The sequence below is a fragment of the Pocillopora verrucosa genome, chromosome 2 (assembly GCF_036669915.1).
Source record: "Pocillopora verrucosa isolate sample1 chromosome 2, ASM3666991v2, whole genome shotgun sequence".
NCBI lineage: Eukaryota > Metazoa > Cnidaria > Anthozoa > Scleractinia > Pocilloporidae > Pocillopora > Pocillopora verrucosa.
This window is the reverse complement of record NC_089313.1, coordinates 2,121,542-2,139,255: the sequence shown is the minus strand read 5'-3', so window position 1 is coordinate 2,139,255 and position 17,714 is coordinate 2,121,542. Positions and strand designations below refer to the sequence as shown.

The following is a 17,714-nucleotide window of genomic DNA, read 5'->3' as shown; positions in this document are numbered from 1 at the left end:
CCGTCAATTTTTTTCCCTGATGACTGAACATTTTGTCTTCTTCATAAAAGACTCACCAAGGCATGTCAGACTTAATGGGTTTTCTTTGCAGGTTATTTTTAAATTTTGAATAAAGCATTGTTGGATAGTTTCGTTTTGGAGTCATGTCACGATTAAATGAATAAGTTGAATGGGTGTCGTGTATATCATCCGTAATTTACCAAGACGTAACTGTCGCTGAATTTTCGCTTAAAGACGGACACTAAGTCTAAACGCGTCGCGTTTAGCTAACGAGATGTCCACGTGGGAACTCGCTTCGCGTTTAACTTCGAGCCTTTCACAAACGCGCACGTGACATATCCAACATTTATGAGACGTTATACGTCACGCATCGATTATGTCGGGAGAACACAATGGTTATCACCTCAGTTATCCAACCATTGGTGTGTCGACTGACTTCTCTTTCTAAGTCATATTTAGTCCCTTTTTTATCTTCAGCAATGATATGATGGAAATTTACTTTGATTTTTTTTTTTTTGCTTTTCATGGGAACAAATAATTACGCCAACGTGTGTTAAGTACTAAAACAGTCTGCATGGTAGATATTTACTTGACCGCTTCACAGTTGAGTAAATACCCATCAGGCAATCATAGAAAATCTCAGCAACCAAGACTCTACACCTGTCAAAGAAACAGGCAATGAGAAGTAGTTTAAACAAATATTTGATATGTTCGCCAATCACACCAAGGAGATTCTAAATGTAACAAAGAATTTAAATAAAACATTTGGCCATGTTAACGGGCTGGCAGCAGTATGGTCAGAGACAACCATCACTTTTAACAAAGATTTCAAAAACCTAAAAGAGAAAACAGGGCAAACCCAGGATGAAATGAAGACTTGGAGAGAAAACTCACAGAGAAAATTGACAAGCTGGAACTAGAGGTTAAAACTTTAAAAGTTTCTTTAAATTATGCCCAAGAAGAAAGTACTTTGATCAAGGAGGGTAAGAATATATTCATTCTGTTTTATAGACTCAGTTGTTCCTGAAAATACTCACGAAAGTTGTTCAAATTGATTGTATAATCTTTGGAAAAAGTTGTATAGACACCCTTCCCTCCCCTCCCCAATAAAAAATTTTGTATTGCGCAATTCCTTTGGTTACTTCTAAAAAAACCTTTTTTAAGGTCTAGCGGCATCGAAAGACAAGTTTTCAACTATTATCCTCAAAAAAAATACCTACATCGGGATCTCTTGATATTAGTGTGGATATTTGAATGACTTTTATCGAAATACTTAAGTGCAATGTTCTCGTTTCTCTCCTTTCATCATGAATTCCTTCACAAGAACTTTTTTAAGTCCTTCACCGTAACCAAGCTGTTAACAGTTCGTGGATCCTCTTCACCATGCACCTTCATCCTGATCCCCAGTGCACACTTGTGTGACTCAAGGGCTGACACAAAGTCTCCAAGTGAATGTTGAGTAACTCCTAATGAATGATAGCTGTCAGCGGTTTGTGAATGTTCTTGACCCAGAACTTTTAACCTTATATCCAGTGCACGCCTCTTTGACTCAAGGGCTGACACAAAGTCTCCAAGTGAATGTTGAGTAACTCCTAATGAATGATAGCTGTGAGCGGTTTGTGAATGTTCTTCACCCAGAACTTTTGACCTGATATCCAGTGCACGCTTGTTTGACTCAAGGGCTGACACAAAGTCTCCAAGTGAATTTTGACTAACTCCTAATGAATAATAGCTGTCAGCGGTTTGTGAATGTTCTTCACCTAGAACTTTTGACCTGATGTCCAGTGCACGCTTGTTTGACTTAAGGGCTGACTCAAAGTCTCCAACTGAATGTTGAGTAACTCCCAATGAATCATAGCTGTCAGCAGTTTGTGAATGTTCTTCACCCAGAACTTTTAACCTGATATTCAGTGCACGCTTGTCTGACTCAAGGGCTGACACAAAGTCTCCAAGTGAATGTTGAGTAACTCCTAATGAATGATAGCTGTCAGCGGTTTGTGAATGTTCTTCACCCAGGACTTTTAACCTGATATTCAGTGCACGCTTGTTTGACTCAAGGGCTGACACAAAGTTTCCAAGTGAATGTTGACTAACTCCTGATGAATGATAGCTGTGAGCGGTTTCTGAATGTTCTTCACCCAGGACTTTTAACCTGATATTCAGGGCATGCTTGTTTGACTCAAGGGCTGACTCAAAGTCTCCAAGTGAATTTTGAGTAGCTCCTAATAAATGATAGCTGTGAGCGGTTTGTGAATGTTCTTCACCCAGGCCTGTTAACCTGATATTCAGCGCACGCTTGTTTGACTCAAGGGCTGACACAAAGTCTCCAAGTGAATGTTGAGTAACTCCTAATGAATGATAGCTGTCAGCGGTTTGTGAATGTTCTTGACCCAGAACGTTTAACCTGATATCCAGTGCACGCCTCTTTGACTCAAGGGCTGACACAAAGTCTCCAAGTGAATGTTGAGTAACTCCTAATGAATGATAGCTGTGAGCGGTTTGTGAATGTTGTTCACCCAGGACTTTTAACCTGATATTCAGTGCACGCTTTTCTGATTCTAAGGCTTCTACATGGTTGGCTTTAATGCGTTCGCTGTTTTTTGAGGAAGTTGCACAGATGCTTTTTTCAATTCCTTTTAGGATCCTTTTGGGATGGAAATTCACTATATTTTCCATATGAATTACACGGTCCTTGTCCTCTTTTAATTTGTTGAGCAGTCTTGCCCCAGAGAAATGAAAATTGAACCGACCAGCTGCACCAGTTGGTATGGCAGAGTCAGATTCCGTCAGTATTTGCTGCATTAAATTACAAAAGAATTGGTTGGTTTTATCAGTGGAGATGTTCTTTATTGCTTGACTCACGAGAATGAGAACTTCGGTTTGAAGTGGCTGGTTATGGGTCAGTCTGGTTTCGTTTAAATGTATCCTGACTTCACCTCTACTGGTTTCATCGATCTCCGGAATTACTACTAAGCCTGTGTCTCCCACTTCTTTACATCCATCTACTGCTCTTTTGTAAAAGTCACGTGACTTTAACTGGTTACTTTTGAAACAATGATAAAGGGCAAGAACTTGAAGAATAATGAGCTTTAGGATTCTGTGCTTTGGAGTGGTCTCCATTGACGAAAGTGCTTCTTCTAAATGTGTCACTCCTTCTTCAGCTCTCCCGATAACAAGTTTGTACAATCCTCGATAAGCCAAGAGTTCTCCTTCAAATTCTGTGTCTTGGATGGTAGCAGACAACTGAACTTGCTTGTTCACCGACAGCAGCCTCTCCGTCTCTGCAGTTGCACCCATAGCCAAGCTACCGTGCGTTTTCGACAAAAGCAGTCGTTGGTGGACAGAGTTAAGCCAATTGTGATCACTGGCTGCCTTTATTGCTGTTTCGTAAATGATGTCAAACATACCGTCATCTTGCCAGTAAAGAAAGCAGAGATACATTTCAGCTTTAATCAAAACATTGCAAACGTTACTGACCGTTCTTTCCTCCAGACAACCATCAATTAGACTTTGAACGAAACTTTCCTCATTCTGAAAAAACTCAAGGAAAGCCAACAAGGAACGTCCTGTGAGAAACTTTTCTGTCAGCGTCTCGAAGAGGGAAATATACAGTTCAAAAAAACGCACTTTAGCGTTGAGAACCATTTCTTTCATTTCGTTTTCCCCTTTTTCCTGTATAAATGACAATAACAGCTTCTGGATGGAATATTTCTTGGCTTTGGAACTAGAATCAATGAGGGATTTTCGCTTGAGTTTCTCCAGCATTCTAGCAGCTTGAATTGTTTTCATTCCTAACACAGCTGATGCGACATGTAGGTCAAAGTGGTTGGGAAGAATGCAAAGTGAGACCAGTGCTTCTCTTTCCTTTACTGAAAGTCTCTGAAAAGAGGCTTCAAAAAGATCCTTTGACCGATAACTGCTGGGATAGTCTGGGTTGCCCAACATTTCCAGAATGTTATTTGTGGTATTCAAGAACATGTCAACCGACCGGCTTGATGTTCCGGTAGTATCCCCCGAAATGGAGGAACACAACAACTTCATGGCCAATGGTACACTCCCGCAAATCTGCCTAACTTTTATACAATCAGACTTACTCGCTTCTGGAAGCAGTTCTTGAACAAGTTTTGAAGAGGATTGCTCATCCAGCTCTCTAATTCTTAAAGCATAGTGTCCTTTGAAGCGCAGATCTAAGAATTGACAAGATTCTCTTGTGGTGAGAAGAAACGTTACCTTATGGCTGCAATTGAGAATTTCTCCAATTAAATCAACAACTTCCTCTTTGACGTTCGGAAGGCCACTTTCAAAAAGATCATCGGCATTATCAAGGATGAAAACGAAGGGATTTGCAATTTGAGCCAAAATTGAGCAAAGTTCGTCATCTGCTGTCAAACGCTGGGATGCTGTCGCAGAATGCGTAAACAGTCCAAGAAATCTCGACGTTAGATCACTCTTTAACCTTAGGCCACGTAACGAAATAAAGTATACCGGCAGGCCTTGCGCTTGGAGGCGATGTCCTATGGCGATTGCAGTCGACGTTTTTCCGAACCCTGGCGAGCCCCATATGGAAACGAGGCGAGTGGCTTCGTTGGTCACGTGAGCAATGACGTCGTTGCATTCCTTCTCGCGCCCAGTGAAGTGAGGAACCATTGAGGGAAGATTTGATTTTGGTAGAGTGGGCTTAAACTCTGCGACAAAATGACAGACTTTAGTTCGGAAGATGAATATATGTGCAAATGCAAAGTACAGTATTCTACGGCGGTTAGTATCGTAATACTTCTAAACAAATTCTCCTCTGAATATAATTTCAGAATTAATGTGAGAAGTTTGGCTTCATTAATTAACAAAACTTATTGTTATAGGGAGAGTGGCCTTGAAAGTTTCTGACTGCTTTATTGAAGACTATCTGGTAGTTCTCCCCTTAATAGATAACAATCGCAAAAAAAAATTATCTTGTTGTTCCTGCGAAAAGAAGTAGTCTTTAAGACAAACAATAGCAGGCCTATTACCTTGTTTCGTGGTCTTTATGATGATGTCATCAATCTTTTGGTTCAATTCAGCAAGTTTCTGACCCATTTCTTGTTGGGGTACAGATGATGTTGCCAACTCCAACTGTTTCCTCAACTCCTGAATCTCTTCTTTTCTTTCTTGAGCTGCTGATGCTGCATCTTTCTCTCTTGCCTGGTTTGATTGATCGATGTTAGACCTGATAGTTTCTTTAAGCTCCAACGCCTCCTTTCTCATTTCCTCATTATGCCTTTGCAACTGGTTCTCCAACAGTTGGATGTCCTCCTTCCCCTTTTTGGCTACGTGTGTTGTTTCTTCTTCTCTTGCTCGCTTCGATTGCGCATTATGAGACCTGATAGCTCTTTCCACTGACTCCAAAATTTGTTCTTTCTGTTCTTCATTTTGCATTTTCACCTGTCGGAACCCTTCTTTCATCTCTGTCACTATCCGTTGTGCCTCATCCCGCCGCTCCTGGCTTGCTTCTGCGTTATCAGACCGCATGTCCATCAGCTCATTTTTTACTTGGTCTTTGAGGAACGCATTTTCAGCCTGGCCCTCTTTTCTGATCTCATCCTCGAGCTTGCGGACTTTTTCTATTGGGAAATCTACCACAGTTAAACTTCCAATTGTATTAACAGAGATGTAAGAGACACCAAGGGCATGGAACGCGTCTTTGGTTAGTTGGATGTACATGTGGAATGTTGCTTTTGGGATCTCGGAGCTTGGTGCGTGGCAGAACGCATTTCGTAAAAGTCGCAGTTGATCGATCGCCAAAGTAAATGACTCAGCATCGTTCCCAGTTGAGCTGATCACAGAAGCATGGAAACCTCCGGGAGGGAGTCCATGGGGTCTCACGAACAAGTAGCTGAGTGTTCTCTGATGTCCTCTGCCGTCTGGCATAGAAAAGGACTTTGCGAAGATGGTGGCTTGGAACAAGGCAGTACAATCCCAGGCATCATACGGAAGATTAGTAGGGACTTTAGTTGATCCACCCTCTGTGGCAAGGAACAGTTTCCGCACGGCAACGGAGTCATCCCAGGGCTGGAAACCAGGAAGATGTCCAAAGGTATTGTCCCACCTAGTTTTGAAGGCTTGACGTAATATCTTTGGAAATTCATTAATCACGATAGAAGCGAACTTGAAGTAATTTAACTGTTCGTTTGTAAACGGCTGTAGAGTCATTACTGTCACCTTGTTATGACGTTATGATGATCTCAGTACATTCGGAGAGATTTCCCTGGGGTCTGTAATAAAACAGTTCTAATTGAGAAAGGGACTTCCTCACTAAACTTTGGTACACTGGGGGTTGCAGCGAAGCCAGTTATAAAATGGAGTTTTTTAGAGATACCTGAAAAGATTTAATCGAGGATGGCTCTGAGTTTAGGAAGGAGAATGTCTTTCACCGCTAATGGTAAAGTAATTACCCAGCGATTGAAAGTAATCCTAATTTCTCGTCTGTAAATTTTCTGAGCCCTTAACTTGACCCTTACATAAGAGAACGACGAAAAAAAAACTAAGGGGGCTAATTTCTAAAGAAACTGTGGTGCTGCAACGGTGGGAGAGTATAACAAGGTAGTTTAACACTATTAGCTGAGTTGATAACGTAAATTGGTCACCTCAAAGTGTTTAAAAGCTGACGTTTCGAGCGTTAACCCTTAGTCGGAGCGATTGGCTAACGCTTGAAACATTAGCTTTTAAACTCTTTCCGGTGGCCAATTTACGTTATCAACTCAGTCGAAAATACTAAATTACCCTAAAAAAAATTAGCCTGTAGAGCTCCTCTTGGAAACAGAGAGCTTACTGTCTCCTTGACAGTCTCGGAAGCGCAGAAGGAAATAAGAGTGCCGCTCTCGCTGAAAGCGGTCCTCTCGACTTCCCGTTAAAAAAAATTTTCTTTTATTTTTTTATTAAGAAAGGGAGTAAGTAACGTTGCTAGACCACCCGTGTGGACAGCGATCAAAAGTGTAAATTTCACAGATTTTGTCCAGCGCGCAGTAACTGCGATAATATAGCTCACGGAATTCAATCTTGCTGTAAGTTACAAGATGTATTCAGTTAGTTCACAGACAAAATATGGAAACTTCACCTGAAATTTTTTATACCAGCGTGATCAGAGACCCTTCTCTTCGACCTTAATTTTCATATCAAAAGTTCACCGTTTTGTACGAAAGAATTCTCAAAATGCAGGCGTTAATCGGGCTAAAAAAGCATATCGGTGCATAGTTTATACATCAATGAGATCACCGATTGCCTCAAACCCGCGGGTATATCTCTAACTTTCATCCACCAACATCTTAAAAGCAACGCAAATCCATGTGTTTGCTAAATTGCTCTCGTGTCAAAGAATATTTTCATAATTCTGAAAATTGACTAAGATCTCCTCTTCACCGTTCAAACTTCGTTTGTTTATCTCCTACATTGAATTAGAATCGAAATTTATTAAAATGGACTGAGGAATTTTACATTTTACTGAGAATTTAATCTTTTAAAATGTTTACTTGATTCATGGAAAGCAAAGATTCTAGTAGCTGCGGGCATTTCAGCCCTGATTTCTGTCGTAGAATACCAGAACGATAATTTCACTTTTTACAACCCGCGAAACAGGTTATATGACAAGGAAAAAATTAGCATAACACGTCACGCAATACATAAAGCTGGGTTTGTCCAGTTGATTTTAATAATCGCAGGGAAATCTTGAGTTTGTCGCTCAAAACCGTTGTGGTCCATAATAGCGTAAAATCATTAAAGAAAATTTTTTTTCCAACGAGAAGTCCAGAGGACCGCTCTTACCGAGAGCGGCACTTAAGGTTTTTGTTCAAGCTGCTTCCACTACTTTCGGGCGAACCGTCGACTCCTTCGCTTCTCAAATGCTATCAATTTCCGACAGCATTTTTTAAAGTAATATCCGACAAACGTGCACATAGGTTGCCCAAACAAAGCGCAAAGATGTCTCACCTTTTCTTGTCTGAATCGGAGTGAACTTCCCTTCTCGTTTACAACAGCTTCCACTACGAAGGAGTGAAACAACAGCGTATTAGTGTAAGAAGCAAAATTTGTTAAAACTTAGGCTCGGTAAAGGCCACTTACGGCATCTACAATCGAAGGAAGGGGTAGGTTACTAACGAAGTAAACGTTCTATACGGGTAAACTCCACTTTGAGGTCCAACAGTTCTCAAACGTTTTATAGTTTGGACAGCATTGACTCAACAAACATGTGATCCAGATAAAACGCAGAAATAACTTACCTTCTCTAGCCTCTGTCGAAGTGAACAATCGGTAGCGAGAATTAATTCTTCTCTTGTGTATGACAACTTCCGCAGGGTCTGGCTTCAGCGACAATGTAAACTGTTCGAGGAAAAAAGTGGTAAGGATGCAATACCTCCAGGAAACTGCTCTTGGCGGTATCAAGGTCGGGGGTGCTCTAAGAAGTTCTAGATGAGAAGATTCCCGTCGAGGTCCAACCCCTTACTCACTTTTACAACTGTAGAAAAGGCATCCTTTTCGTACACTATCCACAAAACATTTGTGCCCCTTTAAAGCCTACTTTTGAATATCAAACCGACAGATTTCACAATCCGTTAAAAAATCTGACGCACGGATAAGGTCCGTCTAATGGGCGGAGGCTCCCCATCTGAGTCATTTTATGAAATACCTCACAACCCCCTTCAAGATAGAAGTGAATCGTCTGGCTGCTTCAAGTAAAATGTTAACGATTAGCTTATATTTTTGGACTAAGATGTGAAGGAATACTTCTCTGTCTCTCAGGTCGTTGATATTTAGGCGCATCTCCTAATTAACTTTCAAAATTTAAGCTGAATACGCCGCATGGCGAGCGAGGGAAAATGGTCGGTTTATCAATTTACTGTTCTGATTGGGCAAGTAACAGGCAACAAAAGGGAATTTATTTACTCACCTTTACAATTAAGAGTCCGAAGTCATTCGGAACTAAAGAAATCTCTGAGTCTTGGTAACGAGTCAAATACTTGAAATACGCAGCAGAGAACACCGCCTAAAGAGAAACGGGATGGGATGAAGCGACTCATGACTAACGCCCGAGGCATTCGAATTTAAGCACACGGAGGTCACAATGTTTTTCTCGTGACTTAGTATCTTATCTTACATGACAAATAAATAAAGAAAGATGTTTTTCATCCTGTCACAACAAAGAACAAATTCTGTATTCTGCATTCTTCAAACAGGCTCAAATACATACGCTGACGATTCATGCGTCGCGTTTAGCTACACGTGAGAACTCACTTCGCCTTTAACTTCGAGCCTTTCACAAACGCGCACGTGACATATCCAGCTTGTTTCACACCTTATACGTCACGCCATCGATTACGCCGAGAGAACACAATGGTTATCACTTCTTTTCAAGATAAGCCAACTGGTGTTTCGACCGAGTTCTCTTTCAAAGCCATATTTATTCTCAAACAGTAGATATTTATATAAAATTCTGTACAATGAAGAGGATGATTATTTTTACTTCAAGACTGTGAACGTGAACGCGAGCAATCGAGATGGCCGCCTAGTACAAATAAACAAAAACAAATCTAGTGGCGCTTTAACCCTTAAATCCCTAAGAGTGACAAGGTTCTAATTTCTCTTTACAATCCTTCCCTTGAATCAAATCTTTAAGCCACGAGAATAAAGGAAATTATCAGAAACTAACGAAGCTCGTGATGGTTTTACAAATTCTCCTTGTTAAAACTCAGGAAATGTACAGAGAACAGTATGGAGAATATGCATAATGATTTTAGGGTGTAAAGGGTTGAGGCAGCTCCAGTTACGTTTGACGCGGAGGAGGTAAAGTATTGATTGTAGTAAAGTCAAAGCCAAACTCATCAAAATCAATCACTGAAAACAATGGAAAACATCATAAGCAGCCAATGAGATCTCGAAGTAGAAACAAGCAAACTACCTGGAGCGCGAAAAAACGTTATTGACTAAAACGTAATTGGTCAAGTTTTGAACCTGTTTCGTTTAGACGATGGTGAGAATTTTCTGGACCAGACACAGAGCAAAGTAAAGCGGGAGCATGGTTATATATATGTTATTTGCCGGCTGGGAGGTCCGTATGGTGAAAAACTGTGACCTCGGTCTTGAAAATACTGCCCGAGGCCGTAGGCCGAGGGCAGCATTTTCAAGACCGAGGTCACAGTTTTTCACCATACGGACCGACCCTTAGCCGGTAAATAACATATTTATTGTTTTTTAAACTTGACGAAATTCTTTCCAAAAGAACCCGAATGATTTAGGGCAGTAAATACGGCAAGATCTTCCATAAACTGAACAATTTTTGAGTGAGTAAATGGTAGTTAAAATAGCGGTGATGCAAATTAAAGAGAGATGCCTCAGCGAAACATTTTCATTTCCGTAACGATAAAGATGATTTAAAAGGCTTCCAAACAAACTTTGAAACATTATTTTTACAAGTATCTGCCACAATCTGACACCTGTCAATTAGAGAGCGCGTAAGAAAAAAAAAGCGCAAGAAGATTTGAAAAACAACGGAACTAGTTTGGCAAGGACTGTCACGACAATGTTTTCTTCAAAAACAATCAATGATATAACGGAAAGTATTATTCACTCTCATCGACGATTCATTCATGTACGAAGATTTACCTCTGTTCATTAAGTAAACGGCGAGGAAAGTAATTGTGAGTAAATTCAAATTTTTTATTTTGAAGTTGTGAGAGTTTGCTCGTTTGTTTGCTGCAACGGCGTGTGTAAATCTGGTCTTTCCTCCACAAAAACTGAATTCGAACGGCACACTCCAACGAGACACAAGGGGATTTAATGCGGCCTTTTCTCAATAAATTCCTTCAGTTTCTGTTGTGCAATTTATGGTCCAAATGTCCAAATTTAACGGACTTTGAAAGACTCACCAAGAGCGTATATTTATTGTCGAACTGAAATTAAAACTTCGCTCGCTCTTTTACTACGAACAAATTGTTTGAGAAAATTCAGACATTAAATGAATGAAAGTTCCATTGTTCAGTTTACCTGTAACCAAATACCTCACGTTTTAACTTTCTAAGTACTTTTTGTGAATGATTAAAATCAATTGCAGACGGTTTTTAGGCCGCTTGTCAACCGACGTAATGACACCATTGCCTATACAAATTCATTCTGAAACCAATATTTTTTTGTCAACTAAATTGATTTGAGAGAGAGAAAGAGAGGATTCATAAGTCGGCTTGAGGTAGTGACCGATGTGTTTGCTTAAAAATACTGCCCAGCGGGCAAAACGAGGTATATTTATGAAAAATGGCAACGAAAGTTGAGATGTACACGGCGACTCACGAAAGCGTTACCGTGGCCCGTGGGCAGAGATAGGAAAATACTGACCGGGTAAAGAACCAATCAGATTGCAGGATTCGTTACCGTGCCCTCTAAAAAAACAATAAATTGGATTATTTTCAACACTGAATTGAAAACCGCTCAGTTAAAATCATATCAATAGCTTATCAGCTGAGTGAAGCCGACATGTCTCTACTATGACGCAGCACTGGGTTCCCGGTATTTTGCCGTAGGCGCATCCGTTGAAAAGTTTTGATTTAAGAAAAGTAAGATTGAATTTTCATCACTTTTATCGAGTTAAGTACTGCTCAAATTGGGACGAGTTAAGAGTATGAAAATTTTTTCATAAGACGCCTCCATGTCGCAAACAGAAACACAAAATATATTCAGTTCCATGGTGGGTTCACTAGACCGTTTCAATATCTTTACAAGATTTTATTATGGCGCAATCTCTGCAACAGTACTTAGTACACCAGAAATTGTAACTCAAACTTCAACGAGGATGGAAATCATAGCAGTGGATATCACCCCAGCTGCATGAGATCCAGAAATATGACTAATGAACAGAAAAAGAGAGATTAAACGCGTGAGATTTGGGTAACCAACGATATTCATGATCGTTTCCTTCGACCTTTTCGTTGCGAAATACTTTTGATCACTATTGAGTTCCCTCAAGATCTGTTAAATATCGTCTTTCTGCGGTTCATAACTTAGTTACTGAACAAGTACCGCAGGCCAGGCTGACGAAAACAGCAGCTTTTAGAAGCTTTTATCGCCCTACTCTTCCAAAATGCTTTGCCCGACAAAGTGAAACATATTTACTTACGTTCACGTCTTACACAGTCGCAGAGTCTTTGGATATCCAAATTTCTGTTCAATCAGGAACGATTGTACTGCAGAAATGTGTTAGGAGCCTCGTCGTGGGTTTGATAAAAGAACAACTCCACTAATGTCTTTGTCTTTTATCAGAGATTTTAATAGATCTCATTAATAATGCAGAAAACATTCGAAACTATTGCGGTCAAATTATTTCCCTCATGACTGAACGTTTTGTCTTCTTCATAAAAGACTCACGAAGGCATGTCAGACTTGATGGCTGTTCTTTGCAGATTGTTTTTAAATTTTGAATAAAGCATTGTTGCATAGTTTCGTTTTGGCGTCATGTCATGATCAAATGAACAAGTTGAATGGTTGTCGTGCATATCAGCCTAAATTTACCAAGACACGGCAGTCCCTGAGTTTTCGCTTGAAGGTGGACATTAAGTCTAAGCGCTCTTAAAAAAACGCAGGAAAGCTTATCGTCAAACAGGGATTAGTCATTAGGAGGGTGGGTTGCTGTAATGCGTGTGTCCAAACCTCAGAGGTGGGGAGGGTAGGTTTTGAACTTTGCATTTGATCTTTGAGCAAAAAGGGCATCCTCGAAGAGGCCGTTTTCAGCCTTTTTTGAAGCAGCTTGTCTCGCATGGTATTGATTATTTGGCGCTCAAACTCGTTCCAGCTCGGCTGGTGAACTTTCCACGTGAGTGGGGAATGGTTCAGTGCCTGTAGCAGAGGAGATTGGCGGAGGGAGGTGTTCGATTGACATTCAACTAAGAATTAATAGTAAGACATGCATGAACATATCGCATGTGAAGAGCATGATTACTTTAGAAGGAAAGGATTAGGATTCGTATTGTCAATATTCCTTAATTTTTTTATACTCTTTTGGTGACGAAAAGGAACAAACCATGTGACCCCTCCTAAAGTCCTCTCCTACCACCCCTTCCGAAAAGAATTATGACAGAAAAAACTCTTTTGCTTATTATTGTGTATTTGACGCAACAGTTAACTAACAACCCTCGACTTACAATAATCGACCCAGTTCTTTTGGCTTGAGCCCAATTAAATAAAAGTGGGTCTTTTGGCATTGTTCTGTTTGGACCATTGTAGGCTCTGGTAAGCGGATATCCCGAAAAGAAATGAAAAGGATTCCATAACTGAAGCATTAAAAGCTTACGAGAATGACTCTCACCGGTCCACGCTACAAGAGTAAACCTTATGTCGTTGAAAGGTCGCCTCCGAGAGGTTAACCAGCTATCAATAAACTTTATGGGATGCGAGGCAGAAGATTGTTAGGTTTGCGACCCGATAAGTATGAAGACAAAAACAAATATTGAAATATGACAATCAGTGCACTTTGAATCATGGAAACCAACAACAGTTTCATAACACTGCCAATTTTTTAATTTAAGGAACCATTAATTTTTTTTAATCACCGGAGGGGTATGAGGGAGGGGGGGGGGTGAGTGAAGGATATTAGATGATCTCCTACGGTTCTGTAATATTCTTATTATCCCCTCCTAATCGCCAGTTTTTTTGCTCCGAAAACCATGTATTCCCCTAATCCTCCCCCCTGGCTGGGGATGAATATTGACTGGTTCTCAAAGTGAGTTAAGATTGGGAACAAATGAGCCAAGCTGATCCGGCTTGGCCTGGGAAGGGTTGAGTGTATCGGTAGGACTCACGTGATATGATGAGGGTGGGACAGTAGAAAGGCAAGTGGAGAGGAAAGGAAGAAAAACAGTTTGAGCTGTGCTGTTGAATGAGCTTCTAAACAATTTCGTTTTAGCGTGCCCAAAAAGCGTAACAAGAGCAAGTAAACGAATAGTTGTAATCAGAAAAACCCCATTTGCGTTCTATTCAAACAGACTCAAATCCCCACGTTGATAATTCACGTGTCGCGTTTAGCTAACGAGATGTCCACGTGGGAACTCACTTCGCGTTAAACTTCGAGCCTTTCACAAACGTGCACGTTACATATCCACACGTTGTCACGCATCGATTATGTCGAGAGAACACAATGATTATCACTTCTTTTGAAGATAAACAACAATTAGACAACCGCTGGTAATTCGACTGACTCCTCTTTCTAAACCATATTTACTTTCAAATGGTAGACATTTGTAAAGAATTCCCTATAATATAGAGGATGACTATTTTTACTACAAGACCGTGGATGCGAGCAATCGAGGTGGCCGCCTACTACAAATAAACAAAAACAAATCTTGGCGCTTTAACCCTATAATCCCTAAGAGTGACAAGGTTCTAATTTCTCTTTACAATCATTCCCTTGAATCAAATGTTTAAATCACGAAAATAAAGGAAATGATCAGAAACTAACGAAGCTCGTGATGGTTTCACAAATTCTCCTTATTAAAACTTAGGAAATGTACAGAGAACAGTATGGAGAATATGCATAATGATGCAAGGGTGTAAAAGGTAGAGGCAGCTACAGAGGCGTTTGACACGGAAGAGGTAAAGTATTGATTGTAGTAAAGTCAAAGCCGAACTCATCAAAATCAATCACTGAGAACAATGGAAAACATCATTAGGGGCCAACAAGATCTCAAAGTAGAAACAAGCAAACTACCCAAAACGCGAAAAAACGGAATTGACTAAGACGTAATTGGTCAAGTTTTGAACGTGATTCGCTCAGAGAATGGTTAGAATTTTCTGAACCAATCACAGAGCAAAGTAAAGCGAGAGCATAGCAATCTAGTCTACGTCTAGTCTATTGTAAGTAGACTAACATCTCCCTTTGGAGAGTACGGCGCAATAAAGAGATACTATTAAAAAAAAATAAATAAAAAAAAAAAAATAGCAATCTAGTATTACTTTTTTCGTTCGATTGAAAACCGCTCCAGTAAATCAGATCAATAACTAATCAGCGGAGTGAAGCCAACATGTCTCTACTATGACGCAGCACTGGGTGCGCAGTATTTTGCCGCAGGCGCACTCTTTGAAAAGTTTTGTTTTCAGAAAAGTAAGATTGAATTTTCATCACTTTTATCGAGTTAAGTACTGCTCAGATTGGGACGAGCTAAGAGTGTGAAAAATTCTTCATAAGACGCTTCCATTTCGCAAACAGGAACATAAAATATATTCAATTCCATGGTGGGTTCACTAGACCGTTTCAATATCTTTACAAGATTTTGCTGTGGCGCAATTTATGCACAGTACTTAGTCGATACTAGAAAATGTAACTCAAACTTCAACTAGGACGAAAATCATAGCAGTGGATATCACCCCAGCTGCATGAGATCCAGAAATATGACTAAAGAACAGAAAAAGAGATATCAAACGCGTGAGATGTGGGTGACCAACGATATTCATGATCATTTCATTTCCTGCGACGTTTCGTTGTGAAATGCTTTTGAACACTATTAGTTCGCTCAAGATCTGTAAAAATGTCTTCTTTCTGTGGCTCAGAACTTAGTTACTATACATGAAGCGTAAACTCGAAAGAGCATATATACTTCTCCGACCAAGAATAATCAGTCCAGGCTAACGAAAACAGCTGCGTTTAGTAACGTTTGTCGCTCTACTCATCCAGAAAAGGCTTTGACTAACATAGTAGAAAGACTTCACGATTGTTTAAGTCAAATCAATATCTAATCTCAGTGGAGCCAACATGGCTCTCCTATGACGCAGCGCTGGGTGCGTCTTATTTTGCCGTAGGCGCATCCGTTGAAAAGGTTTGTTTTCAGAAAAGTAAGATTGAATTTTCATCACTTTTAACGAGTTGAGTATTGCTCAGATTGGAACGAGTTAAGGGTGTGAAAATTTCTTGATAAGACGCTTCCATTTCGCAAACAGGAACACAAAACATAGCCTTTCGTTGAAAAATACTTTTGATCACTATTGAGTTCGCTTAAGATCTGTAAAAGTATTTTCTTTCTGTGGCTCAGAACTTAGTTACTGTACAACTGTACAAGTACCATAAACTTGAAAGAGCATGTACATTTCTCTGACCAAGAATAATCAGTCCAGGCTGACGAAAACAGCAGCTTTTAGTAACGTTTGTTGTTCTACTCATCCAGAACAGACCTTGACCAACAAAGTGAAATATATTTACTTACCTTCACATCTTAAACAGTCGTAGAGTCTTTGGATATCCAAATTTCTGTTTGATCAGGAACGAGTGAACTGCAGAGATGTGCTAAGAGCCGTGGGTGGGTGTGATAAAGGAACAACTCCACCAATTTGTTTTTCCTTCATCAGAGATATTAATAGATCTCATTGACTAATATCGAAAACATTTGAAACTATTGCGGTCAAGTTATTTCCCTCATGACTGAACATTTTGTCTTCTTCATAAAAGACTCACCAAGGCATGTCAGACTTGATGGGTTTTCTTTGCAGATTATTTTTAATTTTGAATAAAGCATTGTTGAATAGTTTCGTTTTGGAGTCATGTCACGATTAAATAAGTAGCAAGAGCAAGAGCAAGTATTTAGTCCCTTTTTTATCTTCATGCAAATTTACTTTGATTTTTTTTCTAAATTTCTTCTTTTTTTTTTTGCTTTCCATGGGAACAAATAAGCCAATGTGTATTAAGTACTAAACAGTCTGCATGGTAGATATTTACCTGACCGCTTCACAGTTGGGTAAATATCCACCATTTTTTACCTCCATTTCGGTTCTCAGTATGGGGTCATTTTCCCATGCGTAAGTTCCCCGAGTCCAGGTTTTAGGGTCCAGGTTTCAGTTTTGATAATGAACGCTCACAACATTACATTTTTTTACCAGATTAACGCGCTTTCAAACAATCTTGAAACTGTAAGGAGCCTGATCAAAGTCCAGTCAGCAATCATAGAAAATCTCAGCAACCAAGTCTCTACAGCTGTTAAAGGAACAGGCAATGAGAAGGAGTTTAAACAAATATTTGACAAGTTCGACAAACATACCAAGCAGATTCAAAATGTGACGAAGAAGTTGAATACAACAGTTGGCCATGTTAACGAGCTGGCAGCAGTATGGTCAGAGACAACCATCACATTTAACAAAGATGTCAAAAGCTTAGAATAGAAAACAGGGCAAAACCAGGAGGACATTGGACAAGTTGGAACAGGAGTTTAAAACTTTTAAAGTTTCTTTAAGTTATGCCCAAGAAGAAAGTGCATCGCCCAAGGAGAGGAGAATACATTCATTCTATTTTATAGACTCAGTTGAACCTGAAAACACTCACGAAAGTCGTTCAAATCGATTTTATAATCCTTGTAAAATGCTATATAGACACCCTTCCCTCCCCTCCATACCCAAAAATTTTTTTATTACACAATGAATTGAAAATATTCAGGACTAAACGTTTTCTTGAAACTTAGAATGTTTTAGGGAACAGTCATTTTTAATCGCCGGGGGGAGGGGTGGAGGATTTTGATGGGATCACATGGTTTTCAGTGGAGGCACGTTGGTATCAGTCGTTACTGACAGAGTAAAAACGAGGGGGGGGACTATAAACAAATTGACTGCCAATCAGCTGCCAATTGAAAAAAGGTATATAAGAATATTACAGAGCTGTATGGGGGAAACAGGTAAATTTTATCGTGACTAAACCAAATTCCTTTACCACCCCCTCCCTCCCCATG

General features: G+C 39.9%; 1 protein-coding gene across 3 annotated transcripts; it reads right to left on the bottom strand.

Moving 5' to 3' along the window:
• Positions 1–161: 161 nt before the first annotated feature.
• LOC131773795 (uncharacterized) lies at positions 162–16,339 on the bottom strand. 3 transcript variants are annotated; one of them, XM_066162167.1, is made up of 6 exons: positions 16,206–16,339; positions 8,918–9,013; positions 8,250–8,349; positions 7,960–8,012; positions 5,007–6,248; positions 162–4,685 (listed from the first exon to the last, which is right to left on the bottom strand). In XM_066162167.1, exons 5-6 carry the CDS (start codon positions 6,184–6,186, stop codon positions 1,318–1,320), a joined length of 4,548 nt encoding a protein of 1,515 aa, XP_066018264.1. In that variant the 5' UTR covers positions 6,187–6,248; positions 7,960–8,012; positions 8,250–8,349; positions 8,918–9,013; positions 16,206–16,339; the 3' UTR covers positions 162–1,317. The 3 variants fall into 3 exon arrangements, with proteins under 3 accessions (XP_066018264.1, XP_066018265.1, XP_066018266.1); XM_066162168.1 differs by lacking the exon at positions 16,206–16,339 and adding an exon at positions 12,134–12,269; XM_066162169.1 differs by lacking the exon at positions 16,206–16,339 and adding an exon at positions 11,356–11,373.
• Between the last annotated feature and the right edge of the window lie 1,375 nt (positions 16,340–17,714).

Bases quoted from the DNA above. Each gene is read 5' to 3' on its own strand.
- LOC131773795 (XM_066162167.1), bottom strand. From the start codon at position 6,186: ATGACTCTACAGCCGTTTACAAACGAACAGTTAAATTACTTCAAGTTC. The intron at 4,686-5,006 runs GTAATAGGCCTG...ATTTTGTCGCAG, and splicing joins CATAAAGACCACGAAACAAG to AGTTTAAGCCCACTCTACCA.